The sequence below is a fragment of the Camelus bactrianus genome, chromosome 12 (assembly GCF_048773025.1).
Source record: "Camelus bactrianus isolate YW-2024 breed Bactrian camel chromosome 12, ASM4877302v1, whole genome shotgun sequence".
NCBI lineage: Eukaryota > Metazoa > Chordata > Mammalia > Artiodactyla > Camelidae > Camelus > Camelus bactrianus.
Window position 1 is genome coordinate 47998737 of NC_133550.1, and position 27497 is coordinate 48026233.

The following is a 27497-nucleotide window of genomic DNA, read 5'->3' on the forward strand; positions in this document are numbered from 1 at the left end:
TGGAAATTCAGTGATGGACTGTGAATAAAGAAGGGCTTAGAAGACCCATATAAAACCAGTTCTTATTTTCTCATAAATGGTTACTCTATTTCAATAGTAATGATCTCATTTATATCCATCTTACTTTATGAAAGTGTGACTACCCAGGGAAAAGTTCTAATAAAAACATACTTGATCAAGTTGAAAAGCACAGTTATTAGAAATGAAGACTGGGGAAATGGAAAGAAACCCCCAGCTTCAGGTTTGACTCTATGTAAGAATCAAAAAAAATTTGAAATGTGAGGAAGTCCACAGGTATGTAACATCACAGCAAAAATACTTTCGAAGAACTCATTTTAAAAGTCATCCAGATGCAAAATACTGAATAATGCTAAAATCTGTATTCAAATGTTGAAAATTTACAGTGCTTCACACAGGATAGTAAACAGCAATTTGTACCTCTGGAAAAAGAAAGACACTGGAGATGGGCAGATTTTACCGTTGCATCAGCCATTTAGCGCGTATTCAAAATAAAAGATCAGAGAGAAAAATCCCCAGGATCATAAGGCTTCTATGCCTCAAACTCTCACCTGCTGTGAGTCTATCCCTCTGAGTCATGCTTCTCATTAGGAAGGTACTTACATTAGGCCTCAGCCTGGCCGCCAGATCATAATACTTCTCAGCTGCTTCGTTGAGGCTAGCCTGTCTGTTAAAAAAAAAAAAAAAGGCAATCAAATTATATCATTTATTTTAAAATTACAGATAGGTGAACAGAATCATTATGCAGCAAAATCATATTAACTTTAAAAAATTATAATCATGCCAATCAAATAATATGTTGACTAAGCAGTAAAAGGTCATTAAAAGTTGAATGCACACCTGTACACCAGAAACTAACACAACACTGTCAATCGACGATATTTCAAAAAAAATTTAATGCACACAGTGGTCTTTAAGGCACACAGTGGTCTTTAAGGCACTGTAAATAGCTCAACATAACCCTATTCAGTAGGTATCATTATTTTAAACTTACATATTAGGAATTAGAAATGCTATTTTCCTTTCCCAAGCTAACCCAGATAATATATTACAGGGTTGGGATTCTCTGACTTCAATACAATGTCCCAGAAAAATCTTAATTTTTAAAAACAAACTCAAGATTATTATTTTGTTGCTTTTGTTTTATGAAAATAGTGACTATTTGCAGGTTAAAAAAAAAAAAGTCCTGTATCTATCTAGACAGCTACTCTTTTTCCAATTCAGGAGGGAAACCTTCCATTGTGTATAGTCTATAGAAGGAAAAAAATTAAAAAAAAAAAGGTCAGTCTCCTCTCTTTGCTCTCTGGCCACCAGGGTAGATGCATGACATTGCCTAAGCTAGTGGAATGTTCTTACTTAGGACTTGCATTCCTGAGTGAGTGACAGGAAAATGAAGGGATGGCTAGAATTTGCTCACGAGGGTGGATGCAACCAGGCTGTGTCCTGGTCAAACTCCTTCCCTCAGGAGCTGCTATTGGATGTCCTGCTTTTTTACAGGAAGAGGCTGGGCGACCTTGTTTCTGGCTGATTCAAGCTGTGTCTTCCAGCCAGCAGTGAATTCTGTAATTCCCACAGCCTTCAAAGAGCTACAGTCAGCTTTTTTAAATTACCAACAAACACCATGAGTAAGTGGCACAGTTGATGTACACAAATAAAATGCACACTGAACCTGACAGATAAGTTTGTGCATTGTCTCTTCTTGTAGTTCACAGTAAACCCCTTGGTTCAGCCAACTGGTTAGCAGAAGAAATCAAAGGTCTGAATCCTGCGTAAGCCCAGCCAATTAGCCATCAAAACACAGTATGTTTTTCGATCATGACACACTGCTTCAGAAAACCTTCCAAGATGGTAGGTGGTAAGAGCTAGAAGCTCTTGCAGATTGTGCTGTAGTTTGGTGACCATATTTGTCGGGTAGAGAACGCTATAGAAAAAGGACAAATTCAACTCCATGATCATGTAGATAGCTCAACTATGACGTGAACAGTAGTACTTAATGCCTTGGGGTCCTGTCATTAAAATGGAGGGTTCTCTTGAAACTGTGATGTTAAAGAAGCTTTTCAGACAAGATGATGGCAAAGAGATCAGGAATAGAGGAGAAACAAAAATTAATTTTCTCAATTAGAAAACCACATTCAAGTTTTAAAAGAGAAGGCAAACTAGCCATACCTATAAAATTGAATTTGCACTTTGGTCAAGGCAGATAAGAACTATAAAGACATATGCCATGCAACCAAATAAATTACAGGAATAAGTGATGATAACATCTCTCTGGAGAACAGGACAATTTTTTTTTTTAATTTTTAAAGGAAAAATAATTAGAAACACTGTCATTTTTAATGGGGTTATAGAGAAAGTAAAACCCTTGACTTAAGGCTCTAGTGGACTCATGACATGTTACAATGTGCTGTTGCAATTTATATTCTCATAAATGTTGAAGTTCAATTTCAATATGTCAAAAAAAGTACTTTAGTCTGGAATGAAACAGTAAAAATTCTCTCGCTAGGGTATTTAATGATGGTTTCCTCCACCAAGCTATAGAATCACTTTGGTTCAGATTCATTTGGAAATTTGAACCAGAATTTGTTAGGTCATGCCCTGGAAGGGTTTTCTCCAGAGGAAAATAAAAGGCATGGAGGTAGGAAACGAGAGTAACTTAATACTACAAAGAAGTAATTGACTTTGAAGCAGATCAACCAACAGACGTCTAACATAGAAAGCACAGCTACTATTAATATTCATTTTTGTGGACAATCAAACTCAAGGATAGATAAGGATCAAAAGAGAAAACAAGGAATTCACTAGGTAAAATGTCTTTAAAATAATAATCAATGAAATTGAAAAAAGGCTTTTCCCCCTAAAAATGGTATGTTTTTCAAGTCTTCACTGTCTTCAGTCTTCAATTGTCAAAGAAAAATCTCTAGTTTAGAAGATTTAGTTTCTTAAGCCAGAAGTAGAATTGATGATATTCTAATGAAATAAAAATAGAGATAGTAGAACTTACTAGACTTATCATATAACTGAAAATTAATTTTGATTCTAGGACTTGGTTTCTAAAATTAAATGGTTTTTTTATTGACTACTAATCAGTGGGCATTTGTGGCAACACATGGAAAACTGTAGGGAAAAGAGTATGTCCATTTTGTCCATGGAATCTTCATGGATAACCTGGTTTTACGCTCTACAAAGAGAGAAAATGCATGAGGAGCTGTCCGGTGTCTACTTTACGGCGTAAGCTCTACCGCATACTCCCCTCTGCAAGAAGCATCCTGGGAGTGCTTAATAAATTTTAATTGCAAAGTGATTGAGTCATTAATCAACATTTGAAAACTGAGGAAATTAACAATATTCTACCTATTGCTTAGGGCATTCTATTAAATATTGTCTAGACATCAACCACTGGATTGTTAGAGACTGATTGCCAGACTCAGGTTCCCGGGACTATTGGGATCAAACTATTTAAAGAAGCTGATAAAATATATTTTTCCTAAATACCCATATTTTCTCTTTGTTCACTCTGTCCTTTCTGGGACAGTAAATTCTCTGTCTATGTATCACTGAAAAAATTCCATGGATTACTCCATTTTCCAGTTGCATCAATACCATGAATAAACTGCTATTATTAACCACATTTCAAACATGATTAAAATGAGGCTTGGAGATGTTGATTACTCCCCCAAGGTAATACAGCAGGTAAGTGATTGAGCTTGGAATCAAGTACTCTAACGCAAAATAGCTGAACAACAGGATATTTGTAAGAACCAGGATGTAGCAGAAGGACATGTAATACACTGTTCTGTGGCAGATGACTGTAACAATTCCTACATCAAATACTAAGCAAGGAATAAAGCATTCTTTTTGATTATTATTTTTTAAATGGTGATTTAGATGTCAGAAATGAGGTGTGAAAAGGGGCAAACAGGGAGAACACCTGCAATCACAGGTTTCACTTTCTGCCCAACCCCAGCTCCCAAGCTGACAGCCGGGAGCTTCACCTGACCCAGGTGAGCAGAGGACAGTTTTTAGAACAAACAGGGTGAAGTGGACTTCTGAGTTCTGTCCCATGTACTTCGCCCTCTCCCAGAAAGGGGGGGAAAGGGAGGAACTTAAGGGAAAGGCAAAGAAATAGGGAATGAGACAAAGCAAGAACTGTGTTTGGAGACTTACTTTCTTACCCCTATGATCTCCCATGTTTGGTGGGAGGGTGGTCACAGTTAGACAGAGGGAGGAACCATGAGTTTCTGACGAGTCCAAGTAGAAGACTTGGAAGGTGGGGAAAGGGGAAAGCTGTTGGCTCTGCCAAGAGATCCCCTAGGCCATATGGATGCAAGCTTGTGTTCTGGCCACAGCACACTTTACAAAGGCCAGGAATGAAATGGTGAGTAAGAAAAATTACTCTTACCAGCAAACAGCACTGGGTCCAGATGGGGAACTATCCTCATGTAACACGTCACCCTGAGAGTCGACATTACGTCCTGTATCTAGAGAATACAGATGTAATCACTATGCCAACAGTAGACTGATCAACTGGAGACCCATGGAGGCTCCTTGCTCACCATGAACTCCTGCCCACTGTGGACGCGGGGCCCTCTCCCTCTGCCGTGATCTGTGGCTCCTCAGAGCCAGCAAACACACAGAGCTAGTGAAAGCCTAGATAGTGTCTGTAGACTGGACTACGGAGCAAACCTTGAATTCTGAAGAAACTGCTGCATTAGGTTGTTTATATTCATGACGTCTTTAGATTCAGTTTTTCCACCATCAGTGAAAAGGTAGGCTCAGAGCGAAAACAAACAGTAACAAAAGTCACAAACAAATGTCCTCATTCGATTACTACAGAATTCCGTTTTTGCACACGGGACTACAAAACTTACATCTGTTAAAAAATATAGAAATACATTTCACACAGCTAATGCCTCTCTCTGGTATTATTTTATGACAAAAAAAGTATCTTTTGGAACACAGGGTTAGGGCTCAATACCCTTGTAAGAAAAGATGTATAAAAGAAATCTGGGAATCAATTACATTATAAAACAACAACTTAATATACCCTGTAAAATGTTTGAGGAGAATCTGATTAAAAGAATCATTGATGATTACCTACGTTTGTATGTATTCTGTGAGGATTATAAAAATTAAAGGTTGGCAAATTTAAAATCACTTCCTTGAAAAACTAAAAAATAAAAACTCAAGTAGCATTGAGAAGACTCCTTAAATATAATTATTAACAGTTGTCAATTGTCAATCTTGAATTAAAATTATTTAATATGGATAATGACCACTGTTCGACTCATACAAAAGATAATATTTTATTAAATAAAGTCTTGGTGATTATTTTCAAGGATAACTTATGAGCAGCATTTTTTTTTTCAAGAACTAGATCTATTTGTTCCTATATCATGAAAGTAGAGTGAACCAGTAGCAAAGATATCCTGGGTCCCTGCCAACTTGCTAAACTTACACTTAGCTGTAAGTTACTCAAAGCAGAGCTAAATTTTAATTCTAGTTGATAAACTGTACAGTAGCAACAGCAGTAGAACAGAAACAAACAAGAACATAAAAATGTAGAGAAAATCTTAAAATAGCAAAACCAGAGTCACATATATGTAAAAATAATGAAGCAGAAAAGGGCCTTATAATGAAACTCCTAGAATACACCATTTATGATCATCAAGCCTTCTTAAATAAAACTTTGTCAGGACATCATGACCTGTAGGCAACCGTTGCAACACTAAATATAAAGAACAGAGAGGCAGAGGAAACGGAGCAGTAACAGGAAAAGATTGCTGTTGGTTTAGTGTTAGAAAAATATTCCTTGAAGTTAGAAATTGCTTGATGCGCCCGTTAAGAGTTTGAGACCATTCTTTCATGGCCTCAAATCTTTCAGGGCTGCTAAGGACAGGTGAAGCTGATATCTAGAACGATTACTAATGTACTGGATATTGGTAATGTCAACTCTAACATTCCTCTATAGCAAATTACTTATGTTCAAGGTGAAATGCTTGGGTGGGGATAAGGGGTTGAGAGGGATGAGAAGGAAAGGCAAGACGGACCTTGCCTGCAGGGGTGGTCCAAGAACCAACATCATAAGCAACACCTGGGACTTGTTAGATGGGTAAAACCTCAGGCAGGCACCATCCAAACGCAAGAAATCAGAATATGCAGTTTCACAAGATCTCCGGGTGACTGACACATATATTCACGGCAGAGGGGCACTGGGTAGGGAAACGTCTACCTCCAACCTCATCTGCCACGCCCCTTTCCTTTAAAGACCTTATAACCCATGACTACCTAGTTGAAATAAGCCCCTCTTGACCAAAAGTTTGTGATAAACTACAATTTATAAGCAGAAAACCCAGTAATTTTTCAAGTGGTCTCTGGTAATCTGGAAGTGTCAAAGAAGCAAGCAAATGGCTTAAAGGGCCTTGGAAATGCATCTATCTCCAATGTCCAACCTGTATATGTGTGCGTGTGCGTGTGTGTGTGTGTGTGTGTGTGTGTTTTCACAATCTGCGCCGAGAAAATAGAATGATTTTGATCCTTTATCGCTTAAAAACTTGAATTTTATGTCACTTTCAGTGAAATTATTTGAGAATGAAAATTGAAAGGTAATTCTTTCTCATATATTCACTCTACTCTCTAGAAGCTAGAGAAACCATGGGAACCAGTTGGTAGAGTGCAATTTTGCTTTCTTTACTTTAGGAAGCAGTGACGATGTGGGCCCTTACACCTGGAAAAAAGGTAACTGCACGCTTATCTCAGCAGTGTGTCCTTCTTCAGACAACATACTATGATGGTATTTCTAAAATCTTAATATCCCTTTGGGAGTACAGACTTAAATTTCTCTCTCCTATGGCTATAAATCTACTTTCTAAAATTAACTATAAAGGGATAATTTAATAACTTTGGAAAGATCTTACTATGTAAGGCTTACACATTTGATGACCTATTATTCTCTATAAATCCTGTTTCCATTAATAAACTGAGGAATCACAGCTTCTAGGTAATCCCCCAGTTACAAAGATATGAGGGAGCCAAAGAGACACAGTGAAAACAGTATTATACTTGGTCAGAATACACTAAGTTTAAATTTCAGCTTTGCCAACTGTGGGAAATAGCAATCTTCTTTGACCTTCAGTCTCTTCTTCATCTGTAAAACGGGACTAGTGGTGTCTATTTCACATATATGCAATTATAACTAAGAGGGTGACATATAAAATAAAAAATATGGTGCCAGGCAGATAGGAGATACTCCAATAAATGCTACTTTTGTTCCTTCATTACCCTGTAAGTGGATTAAAAACAAAAACAAAAACAACTTTCCACCACAGCCCATGAAAACTGTGAATAAGTTAAGTCTGTTTTAGTGCCTCTAGACTTCCTCTCAGGTGTAAAATACCTTCCTGCACTTTCTAGCTTCCCCAGTTCTGGGAGAACATTGAATAAACCCATTCATACTTCTAACAGAATAACTGATTCAGTGATTTCCTTTCCCAACTCTATAGACATACCTCTACTTAGTTTTAGTATTTTAAAATCTTTTGATATTTTCCTTTGATGATAACCAATCTGCTTTTTTTTTTTTTATGCTCTCATCTGGAAACATTCAGTACTTTTTCCATTTTATTTTAAGTACTAAAAGTGTCAACACGTGTGGTCAACATTCATTATGTGAAGCCATTCAACATCTGTGATCACCCTCCCTGGAAATATATTTGGTAATTGGCCATAATGTGGGTCCTGTCTTCCTGAACCAGGCAGAAACCAGAAATTCCCTCATCTTCCAACTTTCTTTCAGCCAAGGTATCAGCACATGACCCAGATTCCACCAATCACAGGCAACCTCAAAAGACTCAAAGTCAGATGAAAGCATCATGGGGAGACAGCTGCACCCAGAAGAATCATCTTCTAATGAACATGGTGCTTGCTCTACTTGGTTCCTCGTGGGTGGTGGTGGGAGAGCTCCAGACTGGAAAAGCTGCTAAGCCTCAAGGAAAGCCTGGTGGTTAGGCATTATTTCTGGCTGTGTAGAGTGCTCTCGAGCCTGTGGGAGAGTCTGGGGGCTATAGAAGATTCTACAGCAAATCCTGTTTCTGCTTAAACTGCTAAGAGTGGATGCTTTTGTTTGCAAGTAAAAACCGTGACCCATACAAGTAGACAATTTTAGGAGCAGATTTATTTTCATTAATTTTGCTTTCAATATGATGATTAAAGACCTTCATCTTATCTTGGAAATTTTCTCTATTTATTGATGATTGCTTATCTGCTCCATGTTCTCCTTCAGAAATTTTCTATTTACATTAACTTTATACAACTAAACAAACGAAATTATATATGTATATATGCTGTATATAACTACATACCCATATATACAGCTTACAATTATACACATATTTATATATACACAGACAAAAGTATATATCACATATTACATAAACACTACATATATACTATACATGTGTATATATTTAACTGTATATATACAACTATAGTTGTATATACTACATATAATTGTACAAACATACGTATATGAGTATATATACACTATTATCAATCTATCCTCAATCTTTCATCCTTTCAGTTATCATTTTCATGTTTTTAGTATTCTCCATTAAGTTCTAAGAAAATATATATAACCTAAATTATCAACCTAGTAATTTTACATTGCCTTCACTGTACTTATTAACTCAGAAAGTCTATTAATTGCTTAGTAATATTTTGTGTTATATATAGCTCCTCTTTCCAATCTATTTTATTTTCACAGATATACTCTGTATCAGTTAGGTCAGGTTAGGGTACCCTGTGATAATAAACACATCCTAAATCTCAGTGAATTAAGACAAAATTTATTTTGCACTCAGTCAGCCTGTCCAGTGTAGGGGAGAGGGGAGGTTTGTCTCTCTTTGCTTATTTCAGCATCTATTTCCACAATTTCCAAGTCAGAAAAAGGGAAAAGCACTGACTTTTACAGTTTTGGCTCAGAAGTGACATACATCACATTCACACACAATGACCCCAATAAGACCTACGAAGTTCTTCAACTTGGAAGAAGGCAGGAAAGTGCAATCCTATTATGCCTTCCAAAGGTGAAAGGCCAAATATATTTGGTGAATAGCATCAGTATTTCCTTATCACACAGTGTTCTTGACAATCACTGTGACAACAGGAATTAGAAATGGTTTAACTCCAGACAGAAAAGATCTTTATCCATGATTGGGAATTAAATGGGTCTGTTAGAAATTTCTGAAACTTCAAGCCTCTTGAAGGTTCCAATAAGATAAAGATTTTGCTCCTTGATGGCCTCTTCCAAGTAGGATGACTTTTTTTTTTTTTCCGGCATTTGTGATAAAAAGGTTTTTTTCCTCATTAATAGATTCTTTGGGTCATTTCATTGAGAAATAGTCAAGGAAAGAGAAGTTAAATAAGTGTGCTTCAAACCCTATCTTGAACTGTAACATTTTCTAAATCGCTGATTTTGGATGTTAGGTCAATCATGAATCTGGCTAACCAAGACACAACCAGGGAGACATCTGCCCTCTCTCACACCCAACTGATGACCAAACCTTGCCAATACTGTCTCCTCTGAATATCTTAGAAAAGAACACAGCTCTTGAAGAAAATATTAATACCAACTCAGTTTAGAACAATTTGGCATCCCCAGGGTGCCATGTTAGATGTAACATTGAATAAGCAAAATCTTGGCAGCTAACCATTCTGATAAGGCTGTATTCAAGGGAAAAACTAATAACCTTTCTTATTCTTTTCAGCAAAGTCCAAAATGCTCTTGATTAATAAAGAAAGACGCTGGGGTTCAGCTTGCACAGTAAGCATTCAAGAAATACTTGAATTTGTCAGAGATGAAAAAATAAGTAAAAACATTCATAGGGACTGCCACCGAGTTGAACATGATATGGCCAGGCTGCTGTGGTCATACTTGCAATCAATATAGGAAGGCACTGACTGAATGTAAGTTAATGAGGAATGCAGACTGCAGAAAGCTAGAGAAGGTTTTGAAAAAGAAATCCTAAAGATTTCCACATTGCCAACGTATAACAAAAACTTTCCGCTGGTTTCTAGCACTATGGTAACTAAGGTAAAGTTACCAACGATAAATTTAACAAGGACATTTTTTAAAATGTTCTTATAACGTGTTTCCACTGGTAGACCTTGAATTTCAGCTACTGATATACTAGGTAGCAAAACGCCTTGCTGATGAAAGTATCTATTATGATTAAGATGAATTAGCTTGTAGAAACTTGTGCGTTCTCATCCTTGCAAATGTTTTGTTGTGATTAAAAGCACAGTATTTTATTCATGAAGAACACAAAAGTCCTCTTTCCAATAACAGCACCTAACCTTGTCATGTAAAATTACAGTGTCTTTTGAAAATTATCCTCCCATTGAAGGTTCTTGCAAACTGGCTACAGTTTATTTTAAAAATGTATCAACAACAAATTGAACCCTGATTTCTCCTTGTAGATATCTGCACTAATATGGAGTGAGGGTATGCAACTGAAACCTCACAGTACATGCTTTCCACTCAAATAAATTTTGAATTTTTTATTTAAAACTTACTAAAAGCCAAGGAGGAAACCACTAAAATACAGTTATAACAATAATCTCAAATTATAAATCCAAGGTAATCTATAAAACCTGCTTTAACTATTGGTTCCTGGGGAAGATGGGTAGGTAGAAGGCTGTGGTTATAAAAGGACAAGAGGTATGCTTGTGGTGATGGAAATCGTCTGCATTTTGACTGGAGTGATGGATACATAAAACAATACATGTGATAAAAGTGCACACAAGTAAATACACACAGATAGAAAGATACACAGGGGTACAAGTAAAACTGGGGAAACCCAATAAAACCAGTAGGTGGACTGCATCAATGTCAATTTCTTGGTTTTGAGACTGACCATATGGTAGTTTTATAAGATACTACCATTGGGGAAACTGGATAAATGGTTATAGGAACTTTTCTGTGTTATTTCTTAACTGCATGCAAATCTACAATGATCTCAAAAAAAAATTTTTTTTAATGTTCCTCTACTTTTCTCAAAAGTCCATGTTTTAAAACCATCTAAATGTGGACCAACTCCTCTGTTATTTTCCGTCTAATGTAAGAGTAATCTACGTAATTAGAAACTTGTCCCTAGAAACCAGGCTCAGAGCTCATAGTGTGAACATCACCTAATGAAGCATGTAAGTGGAGATTTAACAAAGTGAAATCCAGACGAGAGTGTGTGAAAAGGGGTATATGTATGGCTAATAGAACGAATAATACTTTTTAAACAACTGTTTAAAACATTTGAGTTTCTTAAAACATTCTTCTTTAAACACATTGACTTTCATTTTATAGTCACAAAATAATTGTTGATCTGCCTTTTAATCGTTTTGCCATTACTGTAATTAGCTTTCAAAATAATCTTTCTGAAAACATAAGCACTAATGGTCTAAAAACATATTGTTTCAATATATAGCAGCAGTGCCAATTATAGGGCCATTCTGAGAATTTCATAGGCCTTAAGTATATTTGTATTTTATAATCAGCTCCACTACCAAGCATAATAAAATGTATCCACATGCCCTAGTCAATATAATTAATATAAAACCACATATACTGAGATGCAGTTGACTAACTGACATAATATTTAGCTTTGGAGACACTGAACTAGATAGATACTAATTTCAATTTTGCAATTTTCTTTTTGTGTTTTAAGGCCAATAATTTTTGAAGGAAAGGGGAAAGGGACCCTAATAATTTACAGAGAGTCCTAAAAGCTCATATATCCCATGTGCTGTGCACATAAACAATAATGAATTAAACAGACCTAATTTTAACACGGTTAAGTAGCATAATTCTCTTAATTCTCTTTCAAAATGTGCAATAAGGTGGTACGGTACAGAAATTAATATAATTAATTTAATTCTATTAGTTTTATATAATTAAAGCTATAGTGTGGGTCTTTTAAGGTACAGTGGCAAAAGCTAACCTGAGCATGTGGGCAGCATTGAAGACCACATCAAACTCTGTGCTGTCCAGTTCAGCTGCTTTTTTTGCCATCTCGGCTGCTTCTATGAGGCGAGCTTCTTCCAGAAGAAACTGACCTGCAAAGTAGGAAGTCAAGTGAGTTTAAACTTGGAATAATAATCCTGTGAAACAATTAAAGCTGCTATAAGCGAAAAGTTTAAGTACAGTGGGAAGGGTGATATAAAGCAAAGATTTATGCGTGCCCGACATCTGTGTGCTTATTATTCAGTCACATTTTATATGCTTTTTCCTTCATTGCAGGACATCCCATTGTACCCAGTGTGGTACATTAACAACATTTTTTTTCCTTACAAATCCTCCATAGACTACTGAGGCAAGAAATAAAATGAACAAATTTAGGGATATATTACAAATATGAACATTTTAAAAATACATACATAAAAAAGACTGCTGGGAAGATTATGTTTTCTGATGGTCAAAGTGTTTGCAGTTGAAGGCACTATATTAGCTCCACTGCTAAATCTACAGCCTGGGTGTAACTTATTTCAATAAGCCACCAATCAACTGGTTTAAACATCATTTGTTGCACCTATAAAGTTGTCACTACAATAATCATATGTTGTACCACTAGTATAAAATTTAATTATTAGCTTTAAGCCTCTGAGATCCTAAGATGATAGATGCTTTGTAGGAAAAAAAAAGATACATTACAAGATACATTTGATTTTAATTACTGGTCCTTTAAAACAGCTTCTGTCTCTGATGCATATGCACAAACAGGGCTATCTCTACTGATTAATGTAACTGATTTAAGTTACATTAAAATTGTTAAAAGAACAAAAAAAGGTTGGTTTAGCATTACCTTAATTAGGTCGACTAATAAACATGGAAGAAATACTGACAAACTCAGATTTTTGAGATTACTTTCACGTTAGTTTTGCAAGGTTAGGATTATTGTGCATAGAATCACATAATTCTTTAAAACTGTACCTCGAGAATTGTTATATGATACTATTCCAGAATCATACTGTAAATTCAAAGAAAACAACATAAAAGTTGGGCCCAATTTTAAGGCTGTAAGTAAACAGAGAGAACAGGCTGCTTTTTTATAGCTGGGGATTTATTAACAGCAAAAGTAATGATGTTAAGCCTTATCTGATACAGATACTAAAATGAAAATCTAATCAACAGATGACAGAGATACACAGAAACCATTCGCACAGCTGACAGGCTTCAGTTATTTTCTAAAAGAGATACTGGGGATTGAACCCAGGACCTCGTGCATGCTAAGGACACACTCTACCACTGAGCTATGCCCTCCCCACTTACAGTTGTTTTCTATTTATTATTTCTTTTTGCTCTGAGATTCCTGTTTGCTTAAAGTTTAAGACTTAAACTGTATGGAAAATAGTTATAAAAATGATTTGCAAATCCCAAGCTACACATGGAAACAGAAAAACTTTAAGACTGGTAAGTCCTCCCGCCCCATGCCTGTTAGAAGAGCCCACTGTTTACGGTTAATCTAATAAATTTACCAATTGTCTTCTGACCTCAAGGACCAGTTCTTGCGATACAAGGGGAAATTTTCCATTTTAAGGATTTACAGTAAACCGCAGCCACTGCTTCTACCTCGGCATTTCTAAACTTCAGTTGGGAAAGAGTGGTAAGTAAAGACAGACCTGGGATTCTCATCCTATTTTTTAAAAGGAAGAGACACAAGTTTTCAGACCAGGAGTTGGAGATCCTTCAGTTATTTCTATAAAAAGTTTTGTATTACTTTCTTAGTTTGTCACCTAACATTTGGTGCCTTTCTCATCTCCCAAAACAAGCATAATTGTTGGGTCAAAAAATAATTAAGAAAACAGTTGTAAGCAGTTGTGTTTATAAGTAGAAAAATGTATTACTTATGAAATTCATGTAGAGGTTAACTTACAAACATGTTGATATGAAATTCAACTTAAAGTATATGTGGTTTTAAAAAAGTAAAGTAAAAATCAGATATTCTGTGGCATACTGAATAATTAATATCTCCTCATCTATATCTTAGTAAAGGACCCTAGGCTAACCTCATTTTTCAGTTAGTTATGTTTATTAGAGATTAAAAAAATTAAAAGAATATTAATTGCTACCTGTTTTCAAGGCATATATATCTAATTAAATGCATTCATAAATATATTAATTAGTCATGTGATATTTAAACAAAGAATAACAGAGGAATTTATTGTTCTTTTTCATTTTCAGACAGCTATTCATTCTAAAATATATTCTGTATTAATAGTTAGGAAAATGCAACAATGAATGGAATAATTAAGGTTATTTTCTTAAAATTCATTACTCCAGATGGTAGAGGGAAAAGGAGATATATTAGCTCTGGTTAAAAAAAAAAAAAAAAGAAAAGAAAAAGAGGAATGATGTCTATACTGTCCATACATAAACAGAGAGGGGCAGTGACAAGAAGTCTATGTGAAGAAGACAGTGATATTCAGTGGCTAACAGGACAGTTTACATGCAAGTTTCAGGGCAGAGCCTTTCAAGTTTTGTTAATGCTGAACACTTCTCTGATGCTCATCAATAAAAATTCATTAGCTAGCTGTGTAAAATCAAATATACAATTTTTAAAGTATTTCCTTATGCCACAGAACATACACTTTGTAGCAGCTTCCAAGATCTCAGAGCTACATTTAAAACAGTAGAATTCATTTAACTGTATTAACACTCAGAAAAAAAAAAAAACAAAAACAGTTACACAACACATTAGTAAGGTATTTGCCTAATTCCCACCATTTTGTTCTCGACGGGGCCACATATCTCAGTAGTCCAGCGTTAGCGTTCTGCTCTGATAAAGGTATAAAACATTATGGAGTGTGAATCATTTGGGATCTTTTTTTCTAACTGAATTTGAAAATCTGAACCAAAGGTGAAAGTAAATGATCATTCTGCTATGTTATACAATAATTGTTTGTTGCAAGAGTCCACGATTGATGGAAAATAGTCACAAGGATTTCAAACACACAGAATCAGCATAAACAAGGAAACAAAGACATACTAGGTTTCTTCTAAATAATTATCTGAAAGAGCCTACACTGGTATGTTATCAGGGGACTAACAGGAAACACAATTTGCCCTTTCTCCTCAAAGACTTCACCTCAGATCACTCCTCTGCCCCCAGCTTCTTCTGTTATTGCTCCCACTGGACCCTGGCTCTAGACTCTGAACTACTTCCACTTACCTTAGTCCCTTAATCTGATGTTTCACAACCTTATTTGTCCTGAACTCTCATTCTCTAAGGTTTCTCTGCCGTGCCCTACCCCAGCCTCCAGTCCGGTCTTGCCTATCTATTGCAATAGGATACCTTTCATTTTTATTCCCTAAAACATGTCCTCCTTGGTGAATCCTTCTTTGACCATTTTCCAAGTGTTAGAACTACTTATGATGTAAGTTCACTGTAACATAACTTACCAGCTAAACTAGAGCACTTAAAAGAGTGAAAGGGAGTGGTATTATTAATTGTGCTGGAACAAGGGGGGATAAACCAGAATTGTCCCAGTATGGCTGCTCCACTTACAGCCTATGTGCTAGGGCTGTGGATCTCGGTCCTCCCATCTTGGTTGCTCCTCTAAAGTGAACTGTTTTACACAATAAGGCACTGATTTATTGTTAGGAGAAATGATCAATACTAGCAAGTGAGACAGAGGTGCTCTCCATCAAAGAACATAAAGTCGTGCCCAACAAGACTGAGCCAGGTCCTGAAGCCAGGTGGGTAGGAGCTGCTATGGGGGTTCCGGGGGTAGGGGGGCAGACTACAAGTTGCAGCCAGGACACCACAGGGACTGAAGGGCGTTAGAAAAGAAAAGCAAGAAAACTTGAGGAGGGCAGGCATTCTGGGGAGTCTACCGGCATTGGTGGTTTCTGTAAAGCCTGAAAGGTTGCCCACTTCAGTGGTTCTCCAGCTTTAGTGCACATAGAATCTCCCGGAGGACTTGATAAATAAAACAGGGAGCAAGGCCCCATGCCCAGAGTTTCAGATGTAGCAGGTCTGGGTCACAGCCTGCAATCTGCACTTTTAACAAGTTCCCAGATGATGCTGATGCTGATGCTGTCAGTCCAGTGCCCACAGCTGGGGAACCAGGTGTCTTATGGGAACAGGAAAGGTGTTTTGTACCATACTCTGGACTCCATGTCTGGCATTAGCTACCAGTTAGACAGAGTTCTTCTGCTAGTCACCTGCATGTGGCATCCTCTTCCTCATATTATGGGCATAATGACCAGGTTCCACATACATGTGGAGCTAGAAATATACATGTGTATGAATCAGATATCCTCATTACATATACCTTTACCCTTTTAAACTCAAAATAAGGAGATTGCAGAGTTTTATCCCACATTTGTGGAATGACCTCTGAGAAATCATTTCTCTTTTCTACAGTACAGATAAACACATTCTTGGGTTTGATAATTGAGTAGAATTTCAAATAAAGAAACCACAAAAATTTAAGTAAAATACATCTTGTTCTCCTGGGTGCATCGTGTGACCACACAGTATCATTATTTCTTTGGTTTGTAATTTGTCTTACCCAAGTTAATTATCATCATTTAATTTGTCTCCAATCAAAGGGATGAAAAAAAACAAGATGAGAAGTTGTCAAGAACAACAACAATGAAAAGACATTCAAACAGGGAAAAATAGAAAAGGATATAAAAAGAAAAAGCATTTGCTAGAGGGCCAGGTATGAAGAGTATCAATCTCCCCCCAGGGCTAAAATGGGAAAAGAGAAAAAGCCATCAACAGTTCTGGGCTCAACTGTTTTGGCATTAAAAGAGGTCTCCCATTTCCTCTCTGGACAAGTCTCTAACTGAACAATTCAAATCACTTGGTAGATTTTTACCAACATAGCAATATGACAATCCTATGAAGATCAATATTTCATTAATTCCTGGATTTAAATAGCTGTGTGAAAAGTAGAAATCCATAAAATTATAAAGCTGGCCCTAAGCCATAGGCTCAAATTCTGCTTTGGAAAAGTTCTGCATAGAAATTCCCTAGATGAGTTGGGACTATCATTTCTTACTAAAAAAAAAATATGAAACATTGACTGGTATGATCAATGCAACTAAAGTCAGGAGCTAAAACAATCTGCAATCAACGCTGTGATGATCCAATTCTCTTCAGGAAAAATCATTCATACATAGCTTTAAAAAATGTTCGAAGAAAATGAAAAATCTTATTTATAAAATAACAGCTAGAACATAGCATTTGCATGAAAAGAGCTCCCCTTGGGAGACGACATCAGATCATCAAAATGTATCCAGAACCGTCTTTTACTGATACCACCTTATCTCAAGCCATCATACCTCCCCACAACCCCAGATCACAGCAATCACTTCCTAACTGGTCTCCACGCTTCTGCCCTGGTTCTACAGGGTATTCTCAACACAGCAGTCAGAGAGGTTCTGTCAGATCCTGCCCCTCTCCAGTTGGCTCAGGGAAAGTGAAAGTCATTAACACTGGACTACACTGCCCCATAGGACCAGCATAGAGTTCTCCCTTGACCCTCCTACATCAGTCCTCTGACCTCGTCTCGTCTCTGACTGTTCTCCCTCTTGGCCATGTACACAATCTATATTAGCCTCTTCCTGTTCGTCTAACGCATCAGAGGAATAAACACCCCTGCCTCAGAGTCTCTGCCATTCCCTCCGCCTGGAAGGTATCACAGTAGCTCACTCCCTTACTTCCTGGCACACTATGGGGATTTAACAAACACATGTTCAATGACAGGGCTGAGTTAACTTACTACATCTACCTATGTGGCTAATTGCTTCATCTTCCAGAGCAAGCTAGAACCTGGCCAGCATAGATCACCAGGCACTTTTCTATTCATGGCAGAGCTGCAGTGGATCGTCACACATGTTGGGCACTGCGCAATCCCCAAGGACACCATTCACAATGAAGTCTCTGTGACTGTGCCTCTTGGACTTAAGTAACATGGTGGCCCAGGTCTTAGAGGTCTGAATTTCCCTTGGTATACAACAAATAATCCAGATATCAACAATACCTTCAGAGATCTTAATTCCAGAACAGTTCAAACTATGCAAGGTGGCTAAAATGTATTATATTCCTTTGTACTGTGCAATCAATTCAATAGTCTGGGAAAAGAAGAAACTAGTTAATGTATCCAATCCAAGATACATATATATTTTGCCTTGTATACACAAGGTATAGTGATACTCGCTATGGGGGATACAAAGATGAATTCAACCTTTATCCTTGAGCAGTTCCTATTTAGCAGAGGAAAGATATCGTGGGGATCATTTAACCAATGGATACAAGCTTGAGAAGGGAGGCGTGCAAAGTATCACAAGCTAAGTGCATCACTTCTGTATGGAGGTGAATTGTCTGGTTTTGTTCAACTTATAATTAAATTTAAATATCCATAGAGTAAAGGGTACAAGTAATTGTTATCACAGTAATGTTTACAAAAACGGCTATGGTCATTTAATGAGAAGCCAGACCAAGAAAAAGGAGTTCACCAGCATCCAGAAGCAATTATCTGTACCTGAGGGCTCTTTCCAAAGATTCAGATGACTGGAACAGGGACAAAGCCCCAGTGGAAGTATTTGGGCTGACTGGTTTTGGTGACATCTAATGGTAACGGGAAAAGTGGGTGAAGTGGAACTGAGGTGAGTCCTTCATAGGCTGTTGCTTTCTTTATTTTAATGGAAGTATAGTCAATTTACAAAGTTGTGTCAATTTCTGGTACACAGCATAATGTTTCACTCAGACATATACATACATATGTTCCTTTTCATTCTCTTTTTCATTAAACATTACTATAAGATATTAAATATAGTTCCCTGTGCTACACACTAGAAACTTGTTTATCTGTTTTATATATAGTAGTATCTGCAAATCCCAAACCCCCAATTTATCCCTTCCCACCCTTTTTCCCCCTGGTAACCATAAGTTGATTTTGCATATGAGACTTCTTTTTTATATTATTATTGAACTGTAGTCAGGTTACAGTGTTGTGTCAGCAGTCTGTTTACTATGTTGTGTCCGTCTTCATGGGCTGTTTCTATGGGCTGTGATGCTCCCTGGGAAGACAGGGTGGGCTATACCCAATGGGCAGGATTTAGACTAGCTGTTGGAGAGAGATTCTCCTGTAGAGAGGCTACTTGTTCTTACATGCTTACTACGTCTGCGAGAAATAACGTTATGGAGGGGACTCTGCCCTTTTGCTTCTCTGAAGGGAGGCTTACGGAATGTCTGAGGGGGGTATGTTCTCACGTTTCAAGCCAATCTCTCTCCCGTTCCCTTCTATTAGTTTCGCTGCTTTATGTGTTTGTGTTTTGGCAGCCTGAGTTAAGAAAAGCTCTGGTTTACTGAGACAGACCCAGTGTGATAAATGTGCTGCAGTTACTGGCTAAGAAAACAGGTGGGCCGGGGAAGCAAGGCAAGTACACCCAGGAGGTCAATTAGACCGCCCACTTTGAGGCTGGAAGGCCTGGATCTGTCCTTAAGTGAATATGAGACCAAGAATTTTCCTGAATTGGACAGATGGCACGAAAGGTGTCTAGTGCAAAGGAGATCAGAGGAGCAGCAGGCCAGGGCTCCGCGCTCGGCCAGAAGGGAGGTCGGGAAGACTGGCATTGCTTTATTGCACTGATTTCTCTCCTGACTCTTTTCAGAAGGATCTGAGATGCCAGAAAAACACTGAGAGAGTTAAAAAACTATCAGATGGGGATTGGGAATTGGGGGGGGGAGAAGGAGCAGAAGAGGGGAGACTAGGGAGGAGCTGAAGAGAAGACATGGGAGAGAGGGGAGGAGTGGGGGAAGAAGGGTCAGGGAGAGGGCAGGAACCCAATCCCATTATAGGTTTAAGTAATACAGAGAGTCAGTAGGAATCAAGTGTGCTTCGTCACAGATAATCCATTCCTGTGAAGACTTCAATCTGAGTTTCATCACCTGAAGATGAAAGGAAAGACATAACTAGAAGATGGGTACCACCTCACCAAAGGCAGAGGTAAGTAGCCTCATTTTGTTCTAGGATACTGTACAACCTGAGACAAGGGAGCTGGAAGGGAAGAGATGAGGCAGACAGAGGACTCAAACGCAGGTGCTGAAGTCACTAGAAAAGAATCTGCCTCTGAGACTAAGTTATGTGGGTGGTAACGAGAATGGGGAGGGGTGGTCAACGAGCTTACATCCTCCTCCTAAAAAGTGCTCAGAGTCTTCTCATCGTGCTCCCCACCATCTTCATGGACTTTTCAAGCGTCCATGGGGATACAGAGGAGCTAATGGCAGAATACACAAACTTTGGGAACAACTGTTTTAATTACTTCTTCTTATAAGCTGTGATTCCCTTTCTCTCTGGTCTGTCTGCATGTTGATGGGTAAGGCTTTCTTCTTCTTCTTCTTCTCCTTCTCCCTTTTTTTTTTTTTTTATTTAAATTCCTAGGTTTTTACTGTCTCCTCTTCCCCTAATTTCTGTTTCTTTTTCAGATAGGAGGATATCAGTATGGTTTCCATTATAAAGTTAAAAGAATAAATGGTCATTGTTACAATTTACTGAGCCTTTATTACACACTGGTTACTTTATAAAATCGTAGGTGAACCCTCACAACTTGAGGCAGTAGCAATCATCTCCAGTTTAAGAAACTGAGGAGCAGAGAGGCTAGCGGAAGGTGGAACACACTCAAGGAGATGATAATCAGCTGTGGCTGGGTATGCCTCATTCTAAAATCCAGGATCTACCGTCCAAAATCCAGTGCACTCTCTAATTCCAAACCCAAAATTTAATTCAGTTCTCATCATCTTGTGTTTATGGCTTCTTGAGTCCTATACAAAAACTTGAAAAGAATATATATAAGTTGTGGTTATGGTCTGAATGTCTGTGCCTTCCTCCCATTCATATGTTGAAATGCTAATCCCTAAAGTGATGCTGTTTGGAGGTGGGACTTTTGAGAAATGTCTAGGTCATGAGGGTGGGGCCCTCATAAGTGGGATTAGTGCCCTTATGAGAGAGACCCCAGAGAGCTCCCTTGCTCCTTCTACCACGGAGAACACAGAGAGAAGATGGCTGAAAGTGAGGAGGCAGTCCTCACCAGACACTGAATCTACCTGAGCATGATCTGGGGACGTCTAGCCTCCAGAACTGTGAGAAATAAATTTCTGTTGTTTATAAGCCAGTCTGTGATATTCTGTTATAGCAGCTTGAATAGACAAAGATAGTGAGTCAGACCTGATGTCATTTTGGAATCTCAGAAGCATGGTATTACAAGCATTTCCATGTGGCAGAAGCTTCCTATTGGAGCAAAAAGGAAATTCATGGAGAATCCCTTGAATTACAGGCCCACATGAGACATCCCGGCACCAAAAGCTTACCTTTGACATTTATAAACTAAATTCTATAGCGATTCCACATGACTTGTTTCATATGGACATGGGAATATATTGTAAGCTTGAGGAGCTATGAAGGCAACACTAAACACTGACTGGTAGCTTAGTTTGAAACCTATTGTTATACACTTCTTACAACTTTTCATGAAAGACCAGTGAGAAATTAAGTTTATATTAGCAACAACATGAAGTACAAGTGCTGGAAAGCATTTTGGAAGCCCACACCCATCCTTTTAGTTTACAGATGAGGAACCTTAACCCCAGAGGCTGACACTGAACCAACTTATTTAACCTATTTTATAAACCTCCCTAGCTTCCCTTCTTGCAAGCCAATCTGAAGAAAAAAGGCACCCTCTAATGCAATCCTTTCTCCCAAGACATAAAACTAGTGGATTCAAAATACAAATAACTAACAGTACTTTTAAATGCTGCCTTCTAATTGCCATTGCAGCCAGTATAAATTCCTGTAATTCCCTCTGTCCAGTTCCAACTGGATGGCACATTCCAAGTCACTTGTATCATTAACAAGCAAATCAAGCAAATTAAAAGTATGTAACCACCCAGCAGAGTGAATTTCCAAGAGAATAAAACTCACCAACTCTGACATTTTCAATGGCATTTGCAAAAGCATTAAAAAAAAAGAGAGAGAGACTCAAAACAACATTTAATATTTCATTTATATTACATAAGCATTCATTCAACATTAACATTTCATTTAAATATTTATTTTTAAGCTGAGAAAGTGTTATTATTCATTCCGTCCATGGGTATAAATATCCTATCTATAACCAGTAAATCAGAAAACTTATGTAAGAATTATAGTATGTATCTTCTTGGACAAGAAGTAACAAAAATTCTAACAGAACAAACTTTCAGTCAATTTTGGAAACTACCTCCAATTCTAAAATGGAGAATGTAACTAACTGAGCTCAACATTTATTGCACATCACTGTGACACGGCAATGTGCTAGATACTGACGGTGCAAAAATGGAAAATAAGTCCTCCCTATTCATTATCTTCGCTTTTTCTGAATAAGGTAAATGCATAATTTTAGTATAAATATTTACATTCCCACAACCATTCCCCAGTTCAAGCCACCATCATTTCTTGCCCGTCAGACAGCAGCAGAGTTCCCCATGCTCTACTCTGATCTTTCTCTAATCCTCTTGGCCACATGGTCCCTTCCGCTGCTCTTAAAATAAAATGTGAACTCCTCAGCTTGGTTACAAGGCCTCGGGGGCTCTAGCTCTGCCAGCTCTCCAGTTTCATGTCCTCCCACTTTCCCACCAGGTTCCATAAGCTTCAGTCACATGAGCCTCTTTCTCTGCTGGGAACACGAGCTTGTCTTTGTCTGCAATTTTGAACTTTCTGTTTCTTTTGTCTGCAGTGCTCTTATCTGGCTCTTCAAAGGGTTGGTATAAGCTTCAGATTTCAAATATCACCTCCTCAAAGATGCTTTACCTGACTTTGGTTTCAAGAAGGACCCTACTTCTCACCACATCACCTTCTAAAAATGGCATCGTCCTGTTTATTTCCTACATAGCACTGCTCACTTTCTGCAAGTAGAACAGTGCTTTGCATCCATTAGGCACATCTTATATATATTAAAATTAATAAAAACCCTTCCCTAAGAATTTTAAGCTAAGTCGTGACTTACATGAATTTGACATTCTAAAATTGTGCACAGAAGGCCTGACTAATCAAAAATATCTGTCTGCCTACCCAGACACCTACCTGTCTGCCTATCTACCAATGTTGTAAAAAGAAATGGAATATATATTATAGAAGAAAAAGCAATGATCATTATCAAGGGACCCCATATTTAGTTACTACAACCGACTTGGGCAAACCAACTTCATCTCTCTAGGTTTTAATCTGCTTATTTTATACAACAGAGGTTGTATTAGGTAATTTTAACAGAACTTTTCAGTTCTAAATTTTAGTCATTTGAAGCAGATTTCTCCCAAATAAAAATATTAATATTCCTTTAAATGTTTATTTTTTAATAACCTGAGCACACTGAGTAGGAATATCAAGCACTCAGTTACAGGCTTCCTGTCTGTTTATAGATTATTTACCTTAACTATTCCTTTTTGATGCTGCACCCTGAGTCCATTTCCTACTACAGAGTGGGGAGAAAATATATTGAAACTATCTCATAAAAGTATATTGAATTACGCAGTCGTACCTCCCTTGGAAAATAAACGTACTTCTAATAATGGATGTATGTAAAAAAATTAAAATAATCCAAGAGTACTAAGAAGAATCAGTTTTACACATGTTTACACAGAACATCTACCATCTTTTCCAAATAATGTACACAATAAAGAATTCGGTGCATTTTCTGTTAAATCTAAAACAAAAATTTCTCATAGGAGAAATACTCTCTACTACCACCACTGGAAAACAATTTTTTTTCAAGAATATAATGTAATATACAAATAAATAAATAAAAAGTTAGAACTGGGTAAAGACAGACAAGCCAGTAAAATAAGGAGGCTAACTCTTAAAATTAATAGTAATTTTTTTTTCTAACGGCAATTCAAATGAAGCAATGATGAAGTTTACAGGAGCTGAATGTGAAAAATCTAAAGCATATAATAAAATTATGGGAAACAATCTTAGACGATGCAGTGAGCAGAATTAGTTTGAGGTACAGGAAAAGAAAGCAACAAGATAGGAGAAAAAATTCCTTTTCTGTAAAATGACAAGAGGTCCTTTAGCGCTCAGAGAAAATAATCAGGGAACTGCTTTAGCTCAGTAGGGGTACCCGAAACAGTATGCAAGAGAAAATACTAATTTAAAATACTTCATATAGGAAAGGATGAAAAAATAAAATAAATTCTGCACCAAATTTAAATTAGTTGACTATTGTTTTAACACAGCAATAAAAACTGCACTGTGAGACAAAATCAGGAGTGGTTACGCAGTATGCTGTGTGAAATTACATGCTGCAGGATGCTGGAAAGATAAAGTATCACAACACTAGGTTTATAAACATATACGCACAATATAAATACACAAATGGACCTGTGGTTGGTTAAGAGTATCCTCCATTTTATTATTTCCATTTTCCACACTCGTAGCCTGTCACTGATTTATTTTTACTAGTTGGAAAATGGAAGGAAGAATTTAATATTATATAAGCATATGAGCTTTATTTCCTCGAGACTTTTCATTTCCATCCACCTTTAAGTTTACTACTTGATAATAACTAACACATCAAAGACAAGAATGGTCAAAAAAATTAATTCTATTTTCCAAGGGATCAGCAAAGTAAAGGCTTTTTGGCTCCTTGAAAGCCATTCCAAATGCAAATCTGGTAGAAATCAGCACATTTTACCCATCACTAAACCAGATACACACTTCGTCTCTCTGAACATACAACTTACTCCTAATGATAGCGTGGAGTGTGACAGAGTTGTTACATAAGGCCATTCTGGACTGATTAAGACCAAGGATAAACTAAGTGAGAGAGACGTCCTCTTACAGTTTACAGACAACCCTTTACAGTTTTTATTCTTGACCCCAATCTGAGGCACGTACAACTTTATCTTCCAGTAAGCAAGAATTTGAGGCCAAATGTAAGCCTCTAAAACTTCAAAATGAGGCATTCAATGAACAGTATCACTTAGAATGAAAAGAGAGCTAGTATTTTAATTATATCCCATGCATCAGACAAGGAGTGAGATGATTTCCTGGTAAGACCTCATTTAAACTCCAAACTGAACTTGAAAAAAAAAACAAAACTGTGAAAATGCCTTTCCCCGCTGAAGTCCTATGAAAATTACTAAAGGGAAACATAACGCACAGCCCTTGTTAATGTGACTGCTTTGAACAAGAACGTAAGACTGCAGCACAAGGCTAACTCTGCAACAGCAAAGTCAACACCCTCTCAGAATGTTCTTTGACAACAAAACCTAAATCTCATATCAACATTCATAGGAAATGTGGGGGACATGGAAAAAACTATCAACCACTCACCATAATGCATGTAACAGTTTCCTTTGGTGGGATCCAGCTCAATAGCCTTCAAGAAGAACTTTTCAGCCTCACTCTTACGACCCTTGAAAACAGAGAAAATGGATGATTCAGCAGTGGATCATAAGGGACTCGTCACCTCCTGGGCCCAAATGAAGCAGACTCATGTCTACTTGGTAATCATCTTTTTTTTTTTAAGTGTTTTCTTTTTATCTAAACGAGGATGATCAAGGAGGATATGCTGAGAGAGAAGACCGAGGTCAGAACCCCTGGGAAACATCAAGATTAGAAGAAGAGACAGTGAGAGTGAGTTCATCCAAGAAGGCAAAGAGAAGAGACCAGGAGAGCAAGAGAAAAAAGTGAAAAAAATGGTTTCACAGAAACCAAAAGGATAAGATAGTTTCAAGGAATGGTGGGAAACATATTTTTATTTTCTATTTTATTTACTCCTTTCAATTTGTTTCGTCTTCATTCATTGATTCTTCCTTGCAAAGGATTATCACCATTTTAGCTTCTGAGATGATTCTGTCTTCAGTTTCACACTCTATATATGAAGACACTAAGTCATGATTTATTCAGTCTCAAGCAACTACTGTTTAACCTCGTTGCTGTCATTCAGGACTACAACACTCCTAATCAGGATTTAATCTAAAGCTGCATCTTCTTCCCAGCTATGGTTTTAAGTAAACATTACTATCATCTTCAGAAGAAAATAAGCAAAAAGTAGGGGGAAAGGCTTATATGCAATAAACTCATTTTTCATTAAACAATATCATAATCCAGGCAGATTCTAAAACTATACATTCTTTAGCTTCTTGAACCAAAAAAGAGGTGGCTCAAGGTAGGAGAATAGCCCAAAGAAGAACTTTCCTATAACAGTTCTGTCTTGTCTTACAAGGTTGGAATGAAGATTTATGATGACTGGGCAAAAGCAAGGGACTGGTTGGTGTCCAGAAGCTACAATGTTATCTGCTTATTCTTTCTAATTTATACACCATCTACCACATGAACTTCAGGTGATATCTTTTTTCCCTTCGCATATATTTTTAAAACCACTGTTATGGAGATAAATCTTCCAAATATAGAGGCGTCTAGTTAACCTAACATTCTACATTTCAGGCAACTTTGAGTCATTTCTCCATATGGCCTCTCCTTTTTGTTTATTCATTCATTTAAAACAATTTTTTAAATAAAAATTCCCTGTTGCTGTATCCTTTATTCACCCATGATCCCTGCAGCTATTGATAATCAAATTACCAGTCAATTCCCTTCCTCCTTTCCTCCATTTTGATAGTGCTACTCTAGCCAATAACTCCTCTTAAATTCACAAGTCTTGTCCAACCCCCAACAACTAAAAATTCCCCACAATATTTCTCACAGCACTTCAACTTCAAAGGAAAGCACAGGCAAAATACTTGCCACACATCTCACACTTTGATGAAGTTAGTAAGAATCAGCTAGCATCTTAGCAAGTTAGGATTCTCTACAGGATTAAACAGCTGCGATGAATCGGGCAGCCTCACATATGAGTTAAGAGCAGAGATTCCGATCAACTGAACACTTAGGAAGCTATGTGACCCTTAGAAAATCATTTTATCTCTTGGCTCTAATTTTCTCTATGACAAAAGAGAGGACAGGTGGAGCACAGAGGACTCTTAGGGCAGTGAAACTATTCTGTGCAATACTGTAATGGCAGATACATGTCATTATACATTTGTCAAAACCCGTAGAACACATGACACAGAGAGTGAACCCTAATGTAAACTATGGCCCTTGGTCAATAATAATGTATCAGTATTGGCTCATCAATTGTAACATGTGCAACACGAGCTCAAGTTGGTACAATTAGGGAAACTGTGTAGGATGGTAGGAGTGTGACAATATAGGGCAATTCTGTACATTTTGCTCAATTTTTTTTATAAACCAAAAACTGCTCTAAAAATAGTCTACTATTTTTAATAAGGATAATAAAATCTGTTTTATGAGTACTGAATTCTCTGAAAGGATACACATAAAGCAGTTATTCCAGTACACAGGGCTATTTTAAGTTTATAATAAATGTTAACTGTCATTTTATATGTAGATATATACATCCATATATGTTTATAGTCTGC

At 37.3% G+C, this 27497-nt stretch overlaps 1 protein-coding gene across 2 annotated transcripts in view; it reads right to left on the reverse strand.

Annotated features, from left to right (window-relative positions):
• Positions 1-27497, reverse strand: part of TMTC2 (transmembrane O-mannosyltransferase targeting cadherins 2) — a 481591-nt gene that overhangs the window by 46332 nt on the left and 407762 nt on the right. For both annotated transcript variants that reach the window (XM_045519407.2, XM_010958805.3), the window contains 3 exons: positions 25387-25468; positions 12006-12120; positions 622-685 (listed from right to left, as the gene is read on the reverse strand). In XM_045519407.2, coding sequence (XP_045375363.1) covers positions 622-685; positions 12006-12120; positions 25387-25468 — 261 coding nt within the window. The remainder of the gene's footprint in view (positions 1-621; positions 686-12005; positions 12121-25386; positions 25469-27497) is intronic.